This window comes from Marmota marmota, unplaced genomic scaffold (genome assembly GCF_001458135.2).
Source record: "Marmota marmota marmota unplaced genomic scaffold, marMar, whole genome shotgun sequence".
Taxonomy (NCBI): Eukaryota; Metazoa; Chordata; class Mammalia; order Rodentia; family Sciuridae; genus Marmota; species Marmota marmota.
Window position 1 is genome coordinate 35,818,217 of NW_025999842.1, and position 21,319 is coordinate 35,839,535.

A 21,319-nucleotide genomic window follows, 5' to 3' on the forward strand; every position below is an offset into this window, starting at 1 on the left:
AAACAAAAAAGTTTTTTCTCAGCAAAAGAAACAATAAGAGAGGTAAATAGGGAGCCTACATCCTGGGAACAAATCTTTACTCTTCACAATTCAGATAGAGCCCTAATATCCAGAGTATACAAGAACTCAAAAATTAAACAATAAGAAAACAAATAACCCAGTCAACAAATGGGCCCAGGACCTGAACAGATATTTCTCAGAGGAGGACATACAATCAATCAACAAGTACATGAAAAAATGCTCACCATCTCTAGCAGTCAGAGAAATGCAAATCAAAACCACCCTAAGGTACCATCTCACTCCAGTAAGATTGGCAGCCATTATGAAGTCAAACAACAACAAGTGCTGGCGAGGATGTGAGGAAAAGGGTACTCTTGTACATTGCTGGTGGGACTGCAAACTGGTGCAGCCAATTTGGAAATCAGTATGGAGATTCCTGGGAAAGCTGGGGATGGAACCACCATTTGACCCAGCTATTGCCCTTCTTGGACTATTCCCTGAAAACCTTAAAAGAGCGTACTACAGGGATACTGCCACAACGATGTTCATAGCAGCACAATTCATAATAGCTAGACTGTGGAACCAACCCAGATGCCCTTCAATAAATGAATGGATTAAAAAATGTGGCATTTATACACCATGGAGTATTACACAGCACTAAAAAATGACAAAATCATGGAATTTGCATGGAAATGGATGGTACTAGAGCAGATTATGCTAAGTGAAGCTAGCCAATCCCTAAAAAACAAATGCCAAATGTCTTCTTTGATATAATGACAGCAACTAAGAACAGAGCAGGGAGGAAGAGCAGGAGGAAAAGATTAACATTAAACAGAGACATGAGGTGGGAGGGAAAGGTAGGGAAAAGGGAAATTGCATGGAAATGGAAGGAGACGCTCATTGTTATACAAAATTACATATAAGAGGTTGTGAGGGGAATGGGAAAAAAAACAAGGAGAGAAATGAATTACAGTAGATGGGGTAGAGAGAGAAGAGGGGAGGGGAGGGGAGGGGGGATAGTAGAAGATAGGAAAGGTAGTAGAATACAACAGTTACTAATACGGCATTATGTAAAAATGTGGATGTGTAACCGATTTGATTCTGCAATCTGTATTTGGGGGTAAAATGGGAGTTCATAACCCACTTGAATCTAATGTATGAAATATGATATGTCAAGAGTTTTGTAATGTTTTGAACAACCAATAAAAAAAAAAAAAAGCCTTTCAGTTGTAGCAGACTAAATTAACATCACATTTTGAATCTGCTTCCCCCTGCTGGCAATTCAACAAATTGCAAGTTCTGCCTTTCCAAAGCAAGAATCCCAGTTCCAGGGGTTTACATTTGTTTATATAATTGTCCTTGGTATAGTTTGTTCCTACTTAGAAGCCAGAGGTCCTTCCTTTACAAACAAATATTACACTCTTAACTTGAACTATAAAACAAGATTTTGCTGTTCAAATTTTCCTTTTTCATATCATTTTCAAAATATTATAATCTCCCCCTCTGAGATTTTTGGTTTTCTTGTTCAATTTTTTCTTTCTGCATTTTGAAGCTATTTTATTTTAAATATCATGTACAAGATTAGAACTATTTTGACTTTATAGTAAATTGAGTAATCTTTGCCAGGATATGCTAGCTAATTCTTAAATTTTTAGTGCATATCTCCTTTTTCCTTTAGCATATCCAGGCAGGCTTTGCCAGACTTTATTACTACTATAAGTCAGGTAGAAGAGAGTATGTGGGGGTGCCAGAGTCTTGGAGGGAAGGGATTAGGAGCAGGATCTCTGAGCATCTTGTAGCACAGAGGAGGTGCTAGGTCTTATTAGGGCGAGTGGGTAACTTCTGTAAGATAAGGGATCAGGTAGGAACAGCAGAGTCAGTATCCTCAGGGGTATCCATCCATACAGATGCTTTGACTTTCACAAAATAGGTCTTGGCAAAGCATTCAAGCTTCCAAAACTCTGCAATTTTAACAATTAAGATGTTTGGCCTGAAATTCAGTTGTTTTCATCCTTCCATTGCAGGAAGGCCTCTTTGAAATGCTCTCCATCAACAAGGACCTCTGGCTCTCACATTTAGGCATTAACAGCTTGATCACAGTATCATTATCTTTCTGTAGGTCACTAATACAACCTAGTAGTAATCAGTCAACTCTGCTCTCTTCCAGACATTGTTCTTCCCACATTATTCAAATACCTGCATCATGGAAACTCCTTGAAAATTCCTCTCTTTAGGGACATTTTCCCCCAATTATAGACTGTGTCTGGGGTCTCCAAGGCCACCCTCAAATTGCATGATTTGCTAAAAGGGCCTACAGGACTAAGCAAAGGATCATACTCACAATTATGAGTTATTATAGAGAAGAACACAAACCAAAATCAGTAAAGGGAAAAGGCACATGTGCAAAATTAACAATAAATTAGGCACAAACTCTTAAGTCTTCTCCCAGTGGAGCAAACAGGATTGCCTAATGCGTCCAGCAATGATGGGTAACAATACATATAAAGTGTTGTTCACCAGGGAAGCTGGTCTGACTGAGCCCACTCATCAAGATTTTATAAGGGTCAGTCACATAGGCACCCTCTGCCTAGTATGTACCAAAATTCTAGATTCCCCAGTGGGAAAACAGGTGTTCAACAAAAATCTTACTGTTTTTACAAACATTTCAGGCATAGTAAGTCACCTATGTTAAGTTGGTGAATGCGAAATCCAAGTTGCTAGACACTAGCCAAGGACCAACATAAGCAGGCCTTTCGAAAGACAACAGGTCCATGACTGCTGTTAACTCTTCTGTAAATCTTCTACAAAATACTAAACAAATAAAAATATTTAGCACCATAACCTTGTGCCATATACTATATATACTCCACTTACCTGCCAAAATGTCATCCTCTTTACTCTTTGGAGCAAGGTGGATGAGCCAGCTCTTAAATCCCAGTTTATTACCTATTTCCTCAAATCTCACTCTTGGATAACTTGTTTTCATCAGAGTTCCCCTAAAAGCAGACACCAACACCAGAAAGGGATCTGATGTGCAACAGATTTATTAGTGGCAATTCTGGTGAGGAAAAACAGGTAGGGCGCTTGGAGACAACCAAACCACAATGCAGGTGAATAAAGAGGGAAGGTTGTTTGAAAGCAATTTAGACTACAATGTAATACTTAAAGGAGTTTGGCAAAACTTTCAGGGAGTCCTCCAGTCAACATCCAGGAGACATAGTATCCCTGTGATGATCAGTCATTGGCTGGCAGCAGCATGAAGAATGATAGCCTCAACCTGAACACAGGGACAGTTTCAGAGCAAGGAAGCTGAGTCTGTAGACAGCTATGCTCTCTCCTGCTGGAGATACGACAGATGCAATCTCATGGCTGCCGCCATGGTGGGTATGGCTCTCAAAATACACCTGGAAAAGATTTATTATCAAACAAAATATTTAGCACCAGTAGCACATAGTAATTTGCAGTACTTAAGTTTTCTTTTTGTAAAGTTAGTTATAAACCCTTAATATAGAACACTGATTAACAATGAAACTGCAAATCATCTGTTAAATCTTATAAACTGCACAATATCCCATGAGAATGAGTTCTGGACATAGACTTCTTTTCCAAACAACAGGAATTGGAAGCTTAAGCCAACACACAGAAAACATATAAGTTTTAGAATGAAATCAAATTTGTTGATAACAAAAGAGCAAATATTTCTAAATGTACATAATAAATTCAACACATTTTCTAAAATATGATTTATATCCATTATCAATGTTTTCTAAAAAATATTTTGGAAATAACTTGGATACTTCTAAATTATGTATACTTACATAATTTATGTATACTTACAATATTTAGTATACATAAATTATGTATACTCTGATTCTAAAATGAAAGACTATCCTCTTAAATATTGACAGATTTAAGTTACTCTAATTTTTATCAATGTTATCCTCATAAATAACATTAACTGCCAATATTTATACCACAAAACTAAACCAAAGACAAGGGTTTTTGTTGTCTGCTAACTTTCAGCAGAAAACTGGTCCCACAATTGCTCAGATAGTTCTTTCCAACCAAAATGCTTTTAATTAATTCAGATTAAATGACTACTGAGATTAAACAGTTTCTTCCTATTCCAAACTAATTTGTTCTACCACTCCAACTAGGTTCAGCCTTTGTGTAGATTTTGACATGCTAGCACAAATAATAGAATCTACTTAAAATAAATAATAAACCAAAATATTTGTTTGAAAGAAACATATAGTGTTTATTTTCTTTTAATGAAGTCAAGGGCCGGGGGTGTGGTGTAGTGAAAAAGCACTTCTCAAGCATGCTCAAGGTCCTGGGTTTGACCAACAGCACTGCAAAAAATAAATAAATAAAAATGAGATCAATAGCATTTTAATGTAGGAGATGCTATCTTTATTTACAGGCTAATAAAAATATTTAACTCAACTAGATATAACACATTTGTCATAAATCCTATAGATTTGAGGCTGACCCTAAGTGAAAGGCTAGATAGGTAGAATACTGGACTCCATAATAAAGATGTCAAATAATGTACAACTTACATGTGAATCAATGTATTTCTTGCTTTTAAATATGAAACAAAATAGGTCTACTGTGGAAAAGAAAAACCAGCACCATGGACAAATTGCATTAACTTTTGGCAACTGTTTAGTTATAATTATCAAGACCCACAAAATTGTCATCATCTTAAATCTAAACAATAGTCCTATAATCCAAATGTTGTTTCGATCATATTCATAACAGAGATACTATAGAAGAGAATTTCAGAGGTTAAAAGTCTAAATACACACATACATATAACCCTCATATTCTACTGAACAATTTTTTTTTTCAATTACTGTTTTTGTACACATGTATTTTGTTTTCTCTTTTCACTTTTCCACTGTGATGGCTTCGCAGCAGATCCCTTCTTATCCATTTGGCTTTGTCACAGAAGCTTTAGTATTGCATGGGTTTCCTTTTATAAATGTAAACACACAAAAACTGGTTCTCACTCAGTCCTTTGGGGGGAAAGCCTGAAACTCAGATCACCCACAAAGACCATATATTCTAAAATGAACTTTCAACCAGGTACCTTCTGACCACTATGAGGAAGCTCACAGAAGCATCTAAACAACTGTGCCCTCATGTATGCCTGCAAACTATAATGAAGCAGGATGCAAAAGAAACTGACCTGTGAAATCTTAAAGCTACTTGGAAAACTTTTTATTCTGTTTAAAAAGAATTTATATCATAGCCATACAATCCTTCAAATTATATGCAAAACTACCAAAGTTTTTTAAAAAAAAAAAACTCTTTAGATATGTATTTCTTAAAAATTGAAGGATTATAGCTTGCATTTCCTATGGATTCAGTCATCGTAAAAAAAAAGGATATTCTCTGAAAAAATGCCACGGTCATTCCATCCAGGCCATGTTTTAAGAAGATAATAATAACATGGTTTCATGTCACAGCAAAACTTTTAGATCTGCCACACAGAATTTTTTTTTTTTAACTAAATGAATAAACTGGCTAAAATCCAGTTTGCAGATCTTATGTCATGCATAGGTGTATGGGTTTGGCATAGAGGGAATGCATGAAAAAAAATCAATCCTTTTCTTTTAAGAGGCCCAGCCTGTCAGGAGCAAACAATAATATGTAACTTGCTTATTCATTTGTACATTTAAATACTAACTTTTGCTCAGAAGCAATGTTAATGCTACCAAAGCATATTAATATCAGTAACAATATACACTATGAAGTGCACTTCTAGTTACAAATTAACATGGTGATTTACAGATGAACATAACCACCCCAAACAAACCATAAATGAGCAACAGTTACAACATTAAATTTATAAATAGTAAAATCACAAAATAAAGTATATACATTTTATAGATTTAACTTTCAACAAACATATAGTACATTTGGAAAAGACAAGAAAATGAGTTTTATCAACATCTGAATACTAGAAATAAAGATACTGGTAATATTTTAAAAGCGTTGTAAGCTTTCTTCCATTTAATATTCCCTTAAGTGTATATCCTTTAAAACAATGACATTCACAAAAACCAACACTTTTTTAAATGGCCTGCAGAATAGTAAATAATAAAAGAGGCCTAGCTATGCTAAATCCTGGGACAAAAGAACTAGCAAATCCCAATTTTGAATATGAAAATTGCTTTAGTAAAACATATTGGTATGAAAATCAAATCAATTAACGTATTAAAATCTCTTCACCTCATCTTGCCTACCTTAGCCCCCAACTTTTGGATGATTGGCAAATCAGGTACTTAGATAAAACCGTTGTTTGAATGCAATATACTTCAAGACACAGTAATAAATTTGAGCCTTTCCTGCCAGAAAAATTTATCTTTAAGTGCCAGAACTATCACAAGACAAATTTTATGAACAACTCAAAATGTATAAAACTGTCTTTCATGGATCCCATAAACATTTAAGACAAAACATTAATAGTGTAATGTTCCAATACCATGCACACAGATCAATATAATTGAGAACAGGTATTTTACACTCATTTCATTTCTTTTAAAAACCAAAAGTAAAATATACAGTAACTTTTCAGAAACTATTTCTAGTGCAGCACTGATTGATAAAGGATTGCTTGAAGAAAACTACTTTGTACTGCATTGAAAAAGCTGGAAGGAAAACTCATAATAAATGATCATGAAGAACTAATTTAGACATCAGGATGCACAATATATATTTTTTAAACCCTAAAACCATTCTTTTGGTTAAAAAAAAACTTAAGTCAAGGCTACATTTCTTCAATTCACTGAGTGAAGTTCTCCTTTGAAACACTACAGTTAACATTCTGGAATGTACAATATGAATTAATTTACTCTCTTGTATTTAAAGGCTATTTTTTTTAAAATAAAATTCCAGTTAACATTGTCCTTCTACTAAACAGGAAAAGAACCAAATAAAATAGTAGCACTTCATTTGGTACTTATGAGCCTAGTAAAATCCCTTTGGGAAACACATGCTTTGGTGCTTACAATTTCAAGAAAATCAAAATTGCTTTACATGCAATAGCTAATTATGGTATAACACAGAAAACCGAGTTTTATGCATTTAGAATTGTTCACACGAAGCCCTGAGGTACCCGCCTTTCCTTAGGCAACAAACAGCCTCCCTTCATCTTGTGTAGTCTTTGTCACCATCTTCCCTAGTGCCCCAAATTCAAAATAGTCTCATTAACAATCTTGTCTGGAGATACAGTCAATTTAATAAGATTTTTTATGATACAGACTGTGCAGATCATCTAATTTTGAAGCACTGTCATCTTGCAGCGTTTCATTTGAAGTTCCCATGTCTCCATTTTCATGCGCATCACTTACTGCCTTCTTATTATATCCTAAAAGAAAAGAAAATAATAAAAGCAGATACTTTCTGATCTAAAAAAACACTGAGTTTTTTAATTTTATTGCACAAAAAAACAAAAGAATGCCCAATATAATAACCAGATCTCAGAGTAATCAAGTTAGCGATTCCTAAACAAAAGAATTTTTCTTTCTTATGGTAGATAGCAAACACTATGCAGATTTTAAAGTATTACCTATTGGGCCCTACCTAAAAATCATATAAAATTTCTTATTAAGTGTTCTATGAAACTTAGAATTGACACACACAATTGTAAAATTTAGTCAACTGGATATCAGTACAAATACCTACAGAATTGTGAATTATATTTTTATTTTACATTTTGGCTTTCATTTTATTGAAATTAACTTCAGTTAACTGAAGTACATACAAGTTGTTTGCTAAAAATCATTTGTTGGCAAGATCATATCTAGTTAAACATTAACACTAATTTTGCTTACTCTACAAAATAAAGAGACTTGTAAACAAATAAGAGTTAACTACAGCATCTAGTGAGCTATGAAGTATAGCTAAGTGCCAAACAATAAGCAAAGACACATTTTTGTGTGTACAAAAAAAAATTGTGCATAGGTTACAATGATAAATTGTAAGTATAAATTTTTGATTATTTGAGACACAATGTAAGTGTCTTCAATTTGCAAGGTGTCAGAGAAGTGGCCTCAGCTAAAAAAGGAATAAACCTAAAAGAATGAATGATAATGAGACCATGGGGGAATCAGCTGAACAGTGTAAAGTTTGAACATATTACCACAATAGTTTTGTTTAAGAGGCACGCAGAGAACAGTAATTGCTACTGATGCCTTTGTGTACACAATCAACAACATACAGGTTTACCAAACAGGCAACGGAGTTCATCAGTTTATCATAATACTCTATGCCTTGAGTTCTCTACCTGTTGGTCTCAGAATGCTTTCATATATTTAATAGGCACTAAATTAAACCCTAAAACCATTCTTTTGGTTAAAAAAACCTTAAGACTACATTTCTTCAATTTACTGAGTGAAGTTCTCCTTTGAAACACTACAGTTAACATTCTGGAATGCAGAATATGAATTAATTTACTCTGTTCTGTTTACATGAATTTCAGATACTGATGTTTACCATATTAGTAATTAAAACTGAGAAAGCTAAAAAATTGCATTACTTCTTTAAAAATGACAAGAATAAATGCAATATGTTAACATAAACAACATATGTTTAATGACAACTCTACATTCCAAACAAAAAAAAATTTTAGTCAGAACAGCACAGTTTTCCAATTTTGCCATTCTCCTTAGTATATGACTTTACAAAAAGCCATTTATATGCATAGAAAGTAGCTGGGTAGATTCTCATTTCTGCTTCTGCTCAATTTGTTACAAGTAAATGAAGAAAGTCCAGTCCCTCAGGAATAAACAGCAAAGTAAGAGTATTTTAATAGTCTTTTCAAATAAATGTCAATATTATTCTTTGATATAATACCAAAACTTGACAATGTAAAAATTGAAAATTTATCAATAAAGAATCTGCTACTAAAATCCATTTGCCTTATTTGCATTTTAACCCATACACAATTTGGCAATATTATATTCTGTCAGTTCAAAAGTACTGCACCACTGAGTTATGCAGGAATTTCAAAAATTGACACATTTCATTTTACTACAACAAAAAACTGCATTCAGGGACTAGGGACATAACTCAGTACTAGAGTGCTTGCTTAGTGGGCTACAGGCCTTGGGTTCAACTCCCAGCACTGTAAAAACAAAACAAAACAAACAAACAAAAAATTTTAAAAAAACCTCACATTCATTAATATCAGAATCAATCAAAATTTAAGAATAGTCAGTGGTGTATAAGCAAGGGAAAGTTCTAAGTGTTGGGAAGCTGTCAAGCTCACGGTGACTGATGCATCTTTTATAAAACTCTATAAAAACTGCTAGTTGTCTTCTTTGAAGTTATGAACCAATCTTGTTTATTTTTAAAATAATGGCTGCCAAACAGTCTAACAACCATACATTGTCAGTAATTCTTTCAAGTAAAAATTATCTTCCATGAAAAAAATATCTAGTTCAGATAGTAGATCAGGTTAGTATTTTCCTTTGAGGCCAGGTTCTTTGTGCATTATGCAGGATAAGTGCTTTATGTGTACTTTCATCTCATCATACAGATTATTACAAAGCAACATACTCAAGGGTCAACATTTAAGAAAATGAAGAGTTTTTATGGTTTCATTTCAAAATATCAATTTCACTTACAAATAAGGTTCTTACTATTTCATCAAGAATGTTTAAATGAAACAATCATTTTATTCTTCACTTTAACTGAGTGAATGGCAAGGAAGAAAACAATGATTTCTAGTATCGCTGGATGCTACTGCCTTGATTCATGCTAGCAGTCACCAGCAGTTTTACCTCAATTGCTTTTATATGATCAATACAAATATCAAAAGACAGATGACATCTTGGTATTATTATGAAAAGCTTTGACCTACCTCATGGACCTCCCCCCTCACTCCTGAAAGATCTTAAGGCTCTAGAGATCCATGGATCATAATTTCAGAACCATTGCTCTATAAGAAAGTGCTAGAATTTTTCCTTAAAATGTGTAAATGATAGCAATGGAAGTAAACCCAGAAAGAGCTGGAATTTTTCCTTAAAAAGTATAAATGATAATGGTGGAACTAAACCAAAGATCCTCAGGATCACATGTCCTGATTCAAATAATAATCATAAGACAACAATCTAAAAGCTTACTCATCATATAAATTATATATATATATATACATATATATATATATAAAATGTACATTACATGTATTATGAGAAGAATTTGCATTAAGAGAGACTATATATTAATATATATCTACTCTAAAAGGTATGTTGACTTTGTTTCAGAGCCTAGAAAACTTGAATTTTCTTCACCATTCAAGGATATTAAAAGTCTTATGATGAATCTAAGAAACATACACGTAAATAAAATTTAAGAATAGTCAGTGGTGTACAAGCAAGGGAAAGCTATTTATTGCTTTGGTTTCCTCATCATTATAAATATTACTAAAGAACAGAGGGTTTTACACTTTTAAAATGTATTAACAATAAATTTAGGCATAATAATTTTTAGAGTGATTTTTACCTTGTAACACTTTGATTTCCCCACCTGCATCTTTGCAACTAGCACCAGGATTACCACTTCCCTCTAATTCATCAAGGTACAAACGGTAACGATGTCCACTCTCGTCTTCATACTCTACATTTTCATCATCAGAATCCACTTCAGGAGCCACATAAACTACTTCAAACTCAATCTCTCCTCTCTAAAATAGAGGATGAAAATGAGAAAGCCAAATTACTGCAACTTAATTCAAAATGGATTTCCAAAATCTTTGGGGTGGGGACACTTCAGATATAGCTCCTTTCCAGACAACAAAAAAGAAACTCTAGAACTTCAAGAAGTTAAAGGAGTCTGAGAGAACATGATGTCGAAACACTATGATCCTTCTCTACATGAAATTTCCTTTTAATATTATAGTAGCTCTTTCTACGAATCACAATATTTTTAGTATCAGATTTAAAAAAAAAAAAAACTTAACTATTAAATTTTCAGACTTTTAGGCTGGGATGGAAGCATGCTTGCCTCACATGTATCAGGGTTCGATCCTCAGCACTACGCTAAAAATAAATAAATAAAATAAAGGTACTGTGTCCATCAAAACTAAAAAAAAATTTTTTTAATTTTTCAGATTTTTGGAACAAATGTTCAATTTAAAAGTCATTTTGCAGGGCTGAGGCTGTAGCTCAATGGCAGAGCGCCCACCTCACACATGTGAGGCACTGGGTTCGATCCTCAGCACCACATAAAAATAAAAATAAACAAAATAAAGATATTGCGTCCATCTATAACTAAAAAAATATTTTTTAAAAAAGGCATTTTGCCAGTTTGTATTTTACACAGCAATTCCACAAATCCATCATAGGTATTAAACAAACTTGCATGTAAGGGTATCACACAAACTTTTCCTTTAGTTCAAGAAACCCTTACACGATTCGTTGTTTCTTAATGCATAAATCTTGAATCTTCTCAACTTTCACTGTGTACCAGACATAGTATCAATCAAGGTATTCTGTCTAGTAATAACAGTAATTACTATATTTATTATGCAAAATTATAGTCTTCAATCCTCAGACTATTGTAACCCCATTGTAGTCTCTTTTTTTTTCATGAATGAGAAACCCAAGTACTCATGCAATGAGCAGATAACATTCTCAATAAGAGGAACAAAAACAGCATACACAAAAACAGTTCCAAAGTTCCTGCTCTTTTTATTATGCAAGATGAAATGTACACTATTTGTATTGTTATTAGTCAATAACTTATGTTAAAGTACAAAGTTATAAATCACTTAAGGTTTAAAAATTCCAAGCTAGAGTTGTCATTTAATAAGAGACTATGATCACTACATACAAGTCTGGTGTTTGCAACTCTGAAAATTATGGTCTGCCTTTGTTGAAAAGAGAAAGCATGTCATTTTTAACTGCTACTCACTAAGTGAGTTTCTCTGGTGCTCTTTATTCCCAGACTAAACTGTTAGGAAAATTATACCTGATAATTTTAATATGTGCTTAGCATTTCGTTACACATTATGATGGCCTATTTGTAGCTCCTTTACCAGTTTCCATTCATCCCATTCTTTGTGCTTCTGTCTGACAGTCAAATTGGGTTGAAGAATCACTAACTTAAGAGGCTACAGTAGCATTCTTAGATCTCTCTCATCAGATACATTACAATGTAAACTGGAGCTGGGTGTGGTAGCACATGCCTGTAATCCCAGGGACTTGGGAGAGTGAGGCAGGAGGATTCCAAGTTCAAAGCCAGCTTCAGCAAATTAGCAAGACCCTAAGCAACTTAGTGAAACACTATCTCAAAATAAAAAATTAAAAAGGGCTCAAGATATAGCACCGCTGGGTACCAAACAAAAAAACAAAACAAAAAAAAAAAAAAAGGAGGAAGAGGGCTGCAGATATAGCTGAGTCGTACAGTACTACTGGTTTAATCCCTAGTACTACAAATAAATAAATAAATAAATAAAATATAGTACTGTATTTTATTTAATATATTTGTAATAAAAAATATACATATTTACTATATAGTACTATGGAATGGAATGGACTGTGAGTCTTCCCTTTAATGCAGTATATAAGTAGTTATATTGCAGAGGCGATTTATACATGATATGGAGCTGAACCAATGAGCTATAAATTCACATTCAACTAAGATTCAATTTTTCACAGGCATACTATACTGATGATCCCAGAAACATCTAAACATACTAACAACATCTCTGAAATTCCCTGAATCCTATTCTCAAAAAAAAAAAAAAAGACAACCACCCCTGGGCGGGGGGGGGGAATATTTTCAAATACACGGGATAACAATACAACTCTTGGATACAAATTCCAATTCTGTAATGTATTTGTTCTGCAACCTTAAGCAATTTTTTTAATCTTGAAGAAGATAAGTTTACTCTTTTTAAATAACAGAATTGGGCTAAATGTTTTCTAAGGATTCTTTCAGTTCAATATTCTATTTTAAAATCTATTCTAAAATAAATCTACTTCAAGTATTGTCTTCTCTGTAACATTTTATATTTGTATCATGATCCTGTTATTAAGGATGCTGCTTTCTAACTACCATATCATATTCTGAGTGTTAACACACTCCCTATAGCTCTATTTTAAAACCTACTACACAGAGACAAGAAGACTGTAGCACAAAGGACTTAAGTAACTTGTTCAAAATTGTGTAGGCAAGGATATGGTCCTTTTTCAGTAAACCGGACCAAATGACATTTGTAAAAGTCCCAAATCAAAAGAAACAAATGTGTACCCATAACACTTCAATAGATTCAAAAGGAACCAAGTGATAGATCCAATTTTAATTACATAAAAGGAATTTACCTGCTGGGAAAGTATGGTTACAGCTTCTTTATGTTTTGTGTCCCTTAGGTTAACTCCATTGACGGCCAAAATAGCATCCCCAACATGTAGCCCTCCACATCTATCAGCAGGTTGCCCTGGATGGATCTCAGAGATAAGGATTGGAACACCATGTTCTTTCCCGCCCTGACAACAAAAAGGCAGTAAATTAGTTTACACTTTGTAAATTGTAGTTACAGACTATTCTAGAGATAAAATATTTTCTTAAAAATACCTTTCATAAAGCATCTCTACCACCTCTGTAAACACTGGGTGAAAATTTGTTACTTAGATAATGATAAATAAATTATTATAAGTATCATGTAAAATGATTAATAACATGTGTCAGAGCCAAAACACCAAAATGCAAAAAAAACACAAAAACACAATAGACTAAACTCTAAAACATAAATTAAAATATTTATGTACTAGTATTTCATTTATTTTATCAAATCTAAATTGCTAAGTATGAAAAGGATACTGATTTTATGTACCACAAAAATAACTAGGATCATAAGCTGCATCTCAATTTCAGAAATGTTTAAAAAAGTGGAAAAAATATGCAATGTAGAATTGAAATACAATAACTAGTATCTCTCACTTTCTAGCTCATACCAAAGTGTGTACATATTACTCTCCTACTAAAGTTTATGAACTTTGAGGGAACTGTATTTTAAAAGGGAGATACTTAATAAACAGATGAGATGAACTTTTTATTATAAGAAATGTTTCTACATTAAGCAACACTAGGTGGGAAAAATGAACTTACACGTGCCTAAGTATTATTAGATGAAAAACTACTCTACTCAGTAAAGCACCAAGACTAAAACAAAAGGACTCCCAATAGACTGTTCTCAGGAATGATGTCCAAGACAACTGAAGGCATCAAATTAACAAAAGAATATGTATAATTTAGACCCTAAACCTAGTGCAATCAGACAGCAAAGAATGAGACAAAAAAAGAGAACACATACTGGAAAGAAAACAACACAATCTGGAGCCAATAGAAGAAAACACCCACCTCTAATTCCAAAGTCTCCTACAGGCATCACAGTACATGATACAGATCTATAACTTCAGTCATAATAAAAATGTTACACTATGCTTCCTAAAGGCACACTTAGCAGTTGTTAAGATTTACATACAAGAAAAAATATCAACACCGGGGGCCGGAGTTGTGGCTCAGACATAGAGCACTTGCCTAGCACTTGTGAAGCACTGGGTTAGATTTTCAGCACCGTATAAAAACAAATAAAATAAAGATATTGTGTCCATCTACAACTAAAAAAAAATATATTGGGAAAAAATATCAACATCAAAGTTACTGTGCCCAAATGTTAGATATATTTATTTAAAAATATATCCAGAATATTTTGTTCTCCAAATAAAGTCCAACAAATGAGCATGATTATACTAGATAATTGCACAAAAGAAAACTGGAAGCACTACTTCTTACTGTAATTGAAATGCCAAGTCCTTCATGATCTTCCTTGAGGAGGAGAACTTTCCTAATTGGACCAACTCCTTGGCTTTTCTTCAAGGAGTCTTGATCCTTATCGGGAGGAAAACAAAAAAGAGTATCACTGAAATAATATTCTAAGTAGGATAAATTCACATTACATAACTCACCTTTAGAAATCTTTATTGATTTTCTGGTAAAGACACACACTGTAGTGTTAAGAAAGTAATTAAGAAGTAAAAGAAAAAAAATGTTATATTAATTTACAGATGGTTTTCTCACCCTTTTGTCAATTTTTTAAAATACTGATACATCTCTTTTAAAACTGTAGGACATTAAAAAAGAAATTACTGTCAGTAATTAATCAATGTCTAAATATCTTCAAGAAATCCAAGTGATAACTATATCTTTCTTCACTGAAAAATATCTTGACGATTTCAATTTCTTTCAAATACATTTCAACTTACTTAATTTCAACTTGAAATTTATAAAATAAAAATAAATTTCCAATTTGATCATTTTCTTTTTCATTCCCTGGTGCTCTACAGTTTACCTCTTAAAGGACTTTGCTCCATTAACAATTTTTTCTCTTGTACATTTCTACTTTCTACTAAACTTCTTCCCTACCCAGAAGACAAATTCTAAGCACCTTTCAGCTAAAATACTGACCATGCAACCATGCACCTTTGTCTTCCCTAAACCTCCACATAAAGTTCATATGCACTGTATAATTTCCCTGTCTCCCGCATTCAGTACTTTAATCACTGTAATGAAGGTTCTACTCCTAAACTCAACAGCTGAAATTTTCTTCTCTAAATATTCCTACATCCAATTAGCACATTTTATTCACTACCATTCCTCAAGCCTGCAGAAATTGATCCTGTTTACTAACTCTTCTTGACATCTGCTTTTTTCCCTTGCTTTCTATCAATACCACTTTCCTAATGGCCCTGTATCTGACAGCTCCATCTCAACCCTCCTCGTTTGGTAATCCATTTTCTTCCTTCATGCCATAACTCAAGATTTTTCTCCTGAATCCAATCATACAGACAATTGAACGGACATCTTGGATGTCCCACCGGCATCTTAAATGTTGTATATCTAAAACTGCTACCGTCTTTCTCCCTGAAACTTCCTTTCCTCTATATCTCCTTGAAAAAAGCCAGATCACAAAACCCAAACCCAAAACCTAGACTCTTTCCTTCTTACTCACCTACTTAATCAACAGCAGTCAAGGACTTAACCAATCAAGTCCTTCTAATTTTAATTCTCCCAAAGCTGTGCTTCTTCTCAAATGCCTTTTCCCCTGCCTTCACCACTGTCTCCTTCAATTACCATAATATATTTCTGACTGAATTAAGTGGTCACAATACCATAATATTATATCCACTATTTTATTTAAATATATGAGGATCCCATGATACTCAGGTTAAAATAAAAATGCCTTTATGTAGTATAAAATAACTTCTCTCATCTGACCACTACAAAAACTTCAGCTTTATATTTAGCCACTTTCACAAGTATGCTTTTATCACGCAGACAGGCAAGACACTAACTACTTTCCTAATCTCTCCATTTCCCAAATCTACTGAACCTAGAAGTTAATGGGTACCACCAGTGTCCTAGAGAAAACAATAATGTAAGTGTGTATTGCAATCCCCCATTCCTATTTCACTCACTGTAGGTACATAACAATTTTTCTTACAGTAATTTTTGTAGAAGCAACAAATTATTTTTTACTATTTAAGGTAATATTTTATCTCTTAATAAAAAATGTGAGCCACTGGGTAAGAGTTTAGACATGTTTTCATATATTAAGGTGTGTATTATCAAACATCTGTTATAATAAAATTACATAATAAAAATTTACGTAGAAAGGAAAATTCCTATAAAATGATGGCTATGAAAACAACAATTGGACACATTATCTCAAATTCCACCTCACTCCAAGACCAAATGGGTATAAATGTTAGTTCAAAATCTACACTTGTATTTAACTACTAAAAACTGCCTTAATGAACTTCTATCCAGTACTTGCTATCAAGTATTGGATAGAAGTTCAAACCAAGCACACGCACTGAACTAAGCTTAAAACAAATTTAAGCATGCCCAATCATCAGCCAGGAAATTTTGAGATGTGATGCAAAGTATGCTAGTGCAAAATATGCTTGCTAGCAATGGCTCACAATCTGCAGAGAGATCACTCTCAGGGCATTTAGTTAGTCTGTTAAGAACTGACTGAATTAAGTGGTCACGATACCATAATATTATATCCACTATTTTATAGTATATACATCCAAAAAAAATTCTCTGGGTTACCAAAACTTTAAATATGCATCTATTTTAAATATGTTGAATACCATTTTCACTCTTTAAATAAAGGTTTCAAACTACTAGAAAAACAGAAAAGACTTGTGCTTAAAGCAAGGCAGAGGTTGTATGGGAAGCAGCAGCAAAGCAACGTACATGGCCTGGTGGTGCTTGCATGGGTCGTTTCAAGTCATTACGTCCTCTACAGGCTCTGATAACAGTTTTGTGACGATGCAAATGTATTTCAGCTTCTAACTGGTTCCACAGTTTATCATGAGCAGGTCCTTTCATATCTCGTCCTAGTAACTGTATTTGTTGGACCCTTCATGTTGAGAAAAGAGTTTAATTAGTCTTTTATTATACTTACTGGAGAGATTCAGAAGAATTACTGAACACAAGTAGCTTTTGCATAAATCTCAACTGATAACAAAACAAATACTCAGGAATTTCTTGACGTCATTCAGGTTTATAAAGATATGAGAACTCTGAAAAGGACATTCATTTTCAAGAAGAAAAAAAAATAGTGGAAAAAAATTTTTTTGAAGAGATGAATAGCCAGGCATGGTGATGTACACCTGTAATTCCAGCTCAGGAGGCTGAGGCAGGAGGATCACAAGTTCAAAGCCAGCCTCAGCAACTTAGCGAGGCCCTGAGCAACTTAGTGAGATCCTGTCTCAAAATAAAAAGTAAAAAATGGGCTGTGGATGTGACTCAGTGGTGGCTGAACACCCCTGGGTTCAATCCCTGGTACCAAAAGACCAAAAAAAAAGGAGAGAGAAAATTCCTTTAGTCATATACTTAATTCAAAATTCAAAATATCTAAAAAACAATTTATGAGTTTAATGTCAAATAAAATGTTTTAGGCCTTGCATATAATCAAAGTAATTAATTGAACTCAACTAAACAGTATTAAATATTAGCTTTTAGATGATACTGACTGTATAAAAAATTCCTTTTAATGATAGTTTCTTCCAACAAAATGAATACTTTAAATGTGGTAAAAAGTTATTAGAAAATTTGTACTTCAAGATGACAGAAATTGGGCTGGGGCTGTAGCTCAGTGGTAGAGCGTTTACCTAGCATGCGTGAGGCACTGGGTTCAATCCTCAGCACCACACCAAAATAAACAAATAAAATAAAGACATTCTGAACACCTACAACTAAAAAAAAAAAAAAAATTAAGATAGAAATTCTTTTTCAATGCTTCACATCAGTTCTCAATGTAACAATAAAACAATAAGTATAAAAGGACTTAGTACTAATAATAAATCACCAAAGGTCATAAATGATTTACCTTCAAAAATTAATGGCAGAGGAATTAATTTTTTTAATGATAATTCCAACTTTTTTATTTATTTATTTATTTATTTATTTATTTATTTTTTGAGGGGGCAATGTGAACATCACCTGCTATGTTGTCAAGGCAGGAAGTAGACGGAATATGATCCTCCGCAAAGTTGTCAGCATTTCACAATAAGTTGTATTATGGTTTGGACATGAGGTGTCCCCCCAAAAGCTCATGTTAGGCAATACATCAATGTCCAGAACTGAAAGGATCATGAGAACTATAATCTAATCGGTAGACTGATCTGATGGGTTAATCACCTGAATGGATTATTGGGTAGTAACTGTAAGAAGGTATGGCATGGCTGGAGGAAGTAGGTCACTGGAGGCAAGCTCCTCTCACACTCACCCCCAGCTCTCTCTCTCTTTCTGGCTGCCATGAATTAAGCAGTTTTCCTCTGCCAGGCCCCTTCCATCATGTTCTGCCTCACCTTGAGCCTAGAGCAATCGAGCCAATCAACCATGGACTGAAACCTCTGAAACTGAGTCCAAAATAAACTTTTTCTCCTCTAGTTTCTTCTTGTCAGGTATTTTGGTCACAGGACAAAAAGCTGACTATTACTATCTGTGTTAATGTGTCTGTATGTATGCTTAAACATACATGCAATATATAATATTATCGATATCAATTTAACAATAATAAAACATAAAAAACTACAAAATAATTCTAGGGATAAAAATTATTTCATTTATAACAAGTAGAGTCAATCTCATTAAATATCCAATGTGTCACCTAAGAATACAAGTATGCCCATTTTTTTTACACACCTTCCTGCCAGTTCCTTATCCAAGTATTTGGCAGCCAATCTTGCCCCATAAACTTCAGCCTGGAGAACGGCTATATGTCTACGAAGGGCCTCATTCTCTTTTCTCAATAATTTCACTTCAGCTTCAAGTTGAGCTTCTTTCACCTTTTCTTTTTTGTTTGCTTCAAGCTCTCTTTCCTAGTGTAATTTTTTAAAAAATATAAATTAATAAAAATTCCTATGACTCTAAGCAGTAGACCATGTTCCTTAAAATACACATCAGCACACAGTCTATAATACCAACAATGATATGATAAAAATTGCCACTTCATTTCTATGTAATAGAACACAAAGGTTTGAATTTGATTCTTTTTGAGAATTTTTTTTTTTTTTGGTAGTGCTGTGAATCAAACCCAGGGCCTTATACTTGCTAGGCAAGCAATCTACCACTGAGAGCTATATCCCCAGCCCACCTGGTTTGTTTTAAATTTGTACCATATGTCTTGTAGATTAGATAACTGTAGGTGATAAAGCACCCTGATATTGAGGATAGTAAAAGAAGCAGTTTCTCTAAGTAGATAATGAAATCTGCAACTTACTTCCTAAAAATTACTTAAGAAACTAGACTAATATAATCACTATTTTTTCTAACAATTAATTTTAATGCAACAATGCTATATAAGACAAGTCAAAATCAGTTACACGGAGATTCATTTTATAACTAAATTTAACTTGGAGGACTTTAAGAAACAAAATGCTTACATTAAAAGAATTATTATAATTTTCGCCCCCAGTACTGGGAATAGAACCCAGGACCTAGCCCATGTATGCCAGGCAAGCACTCTACCACTGAGCTACATACTCAGCCCATTATTCTAATATTTAAAAAAAAAAAAAAACATTTTACACATTAAAAATTTCTATGGATAAGTACATCTTTGGTGTAGATTATCACTAAACTTTGGGATCTGGCTCATCTATTTGTCTATGTTAAAGTGGATGTAGAACTGTTTTCTGAAGAAAACACTGGCCTCCCTTTGTCTCAGCTTTCATAAAAGGATGCCCTCCAATGCTACACTAGGTAGGTAGTCCATCTATGTGAATCTATACATGTGAGCCAAAATGTATAACCCACAAGGTCTTTGCTATCAAGTTTTTAATCACAGGTTCATATGTGAGAAATAATATTCAATTCACCTTAAAAGCATAAAGTACAGACAATATATTCCCAAAGATCAGGGATTATAAATATAAATGCCTTCAGGGTTACAAATGACCCAAACACAGAACAGACAGGTAGCTTCAAGACAAAGGAGAATGAAGAACAGAAGGTTCAAAGTCCTGCTCAAAGGCAGGCAAATTCAAAATCAAATATACATAGTGTAAAGTCAAACAAAACCTTTCTCAGAGTTAAATGTAGGCCCTAGTAGGTGCTTTAAATGCTATTTAGAATGAAGAAAACCACCCCAAAACTTGCACTTATCCTGAACAAAAATGCTTTTACTGACTTCTGATTTACAGAATCCACAAATGCTACAAAAAGGTGATACATGCTCATCAGATGTGTAAGACATTGTTTACTAATACCACCACATCCTTTTATGAAAACTTCAATAAAAATCTGTCTTAGTATCAGGAAAAAAACTTTCTTTTGAGGAAATGGCAAATGATATTGTTTCTATTGTATGGGCATAGACTACATAATTATTTCCATTTTTATTCTCAATACTGAGATGCTAAAAACAAATTTAAACAAATTTTTAGCAATTCCTGGAATGTATTTTGGTACTGCTTCAATTGTCTGTTTTGGTCTACTGTTTTGACTAACATAAAAAATATGATATATTAAAATTCAAGGAACATGTACATCATAATATTAAAAATATACATTTTCCTAAATATGTGTATGTTTTAAGCAAATACACATACATACACACACACATAGAAGCTAAAATTGATGAAAACTACAAAATTCTGGATGCATTTATCATTTTGTTTCAAAATATTTGTTACATATATGTGATATAAGGAAGATTAGCAAACTTTTTCAACTTCTGTTAAAAAAAAAAAAAAAAAAAATATATATATATATATATATATATATA

The 21,319-nt window shown here is 33.4% G+C and overlaps 1 protein-coding gene across 7 annotated transcripts in view; it reads right to left on the reverse strand.

The window, feature by feature from the left end:
• Nucleotides 1-3,873: 3,873 nt before the first annotated feature.
• The window catches only part of Gopc (golgi associated PDZ and coiled-coil motif containing), a 38,323-nt gene continuing 20,877 nt past the window's right edge, over nucleotides 3,874-21,319 (reverse strand). For 2 of the 7 annotated variants that reach the window (XM_048794546.1, XM_015500660.2), the window contains 6 exons: nucleotides 19,237-19,412; nucleotides 17,281-17,446; nucleotides 14,812-14,907; nucleotides 13,338-13,502; nucleotides 10,516-10,696; nucleotides 4,377-7,378 (listed from right to left, as the gene is read on the reverse strand). In XM_048794546.1, coding sequence (XP_048650503.1) covers nucleotides 7,248-7,378; nucleotides 10,516-10,696; nucleotides 13,338-13,502; nucleotides 14,812-14,907; nucleotides 17,281-17,446; nucleotides 19,237-19,412 — 915 coding nt within the window. In that variant the 3' untranslated portion in view covers nucleotides 4,377-7,247. Of the gene's footprint in view, nucleotides 4,353-4,376; nucleotides 7,379-10,515; nucleotides 10,697-13,337; nucleotides 13,503-14,811; nucleotides 14,908-17,280; nucleotides 17,447-19,236; nucleotides 19,413-21,319 lie in introns of those variants that run through there. The other 5 variants (XM_048794489.1, XM_048794342.1, XM_048794394.1 and 2 more) reach the window with 5 other exon arrangements.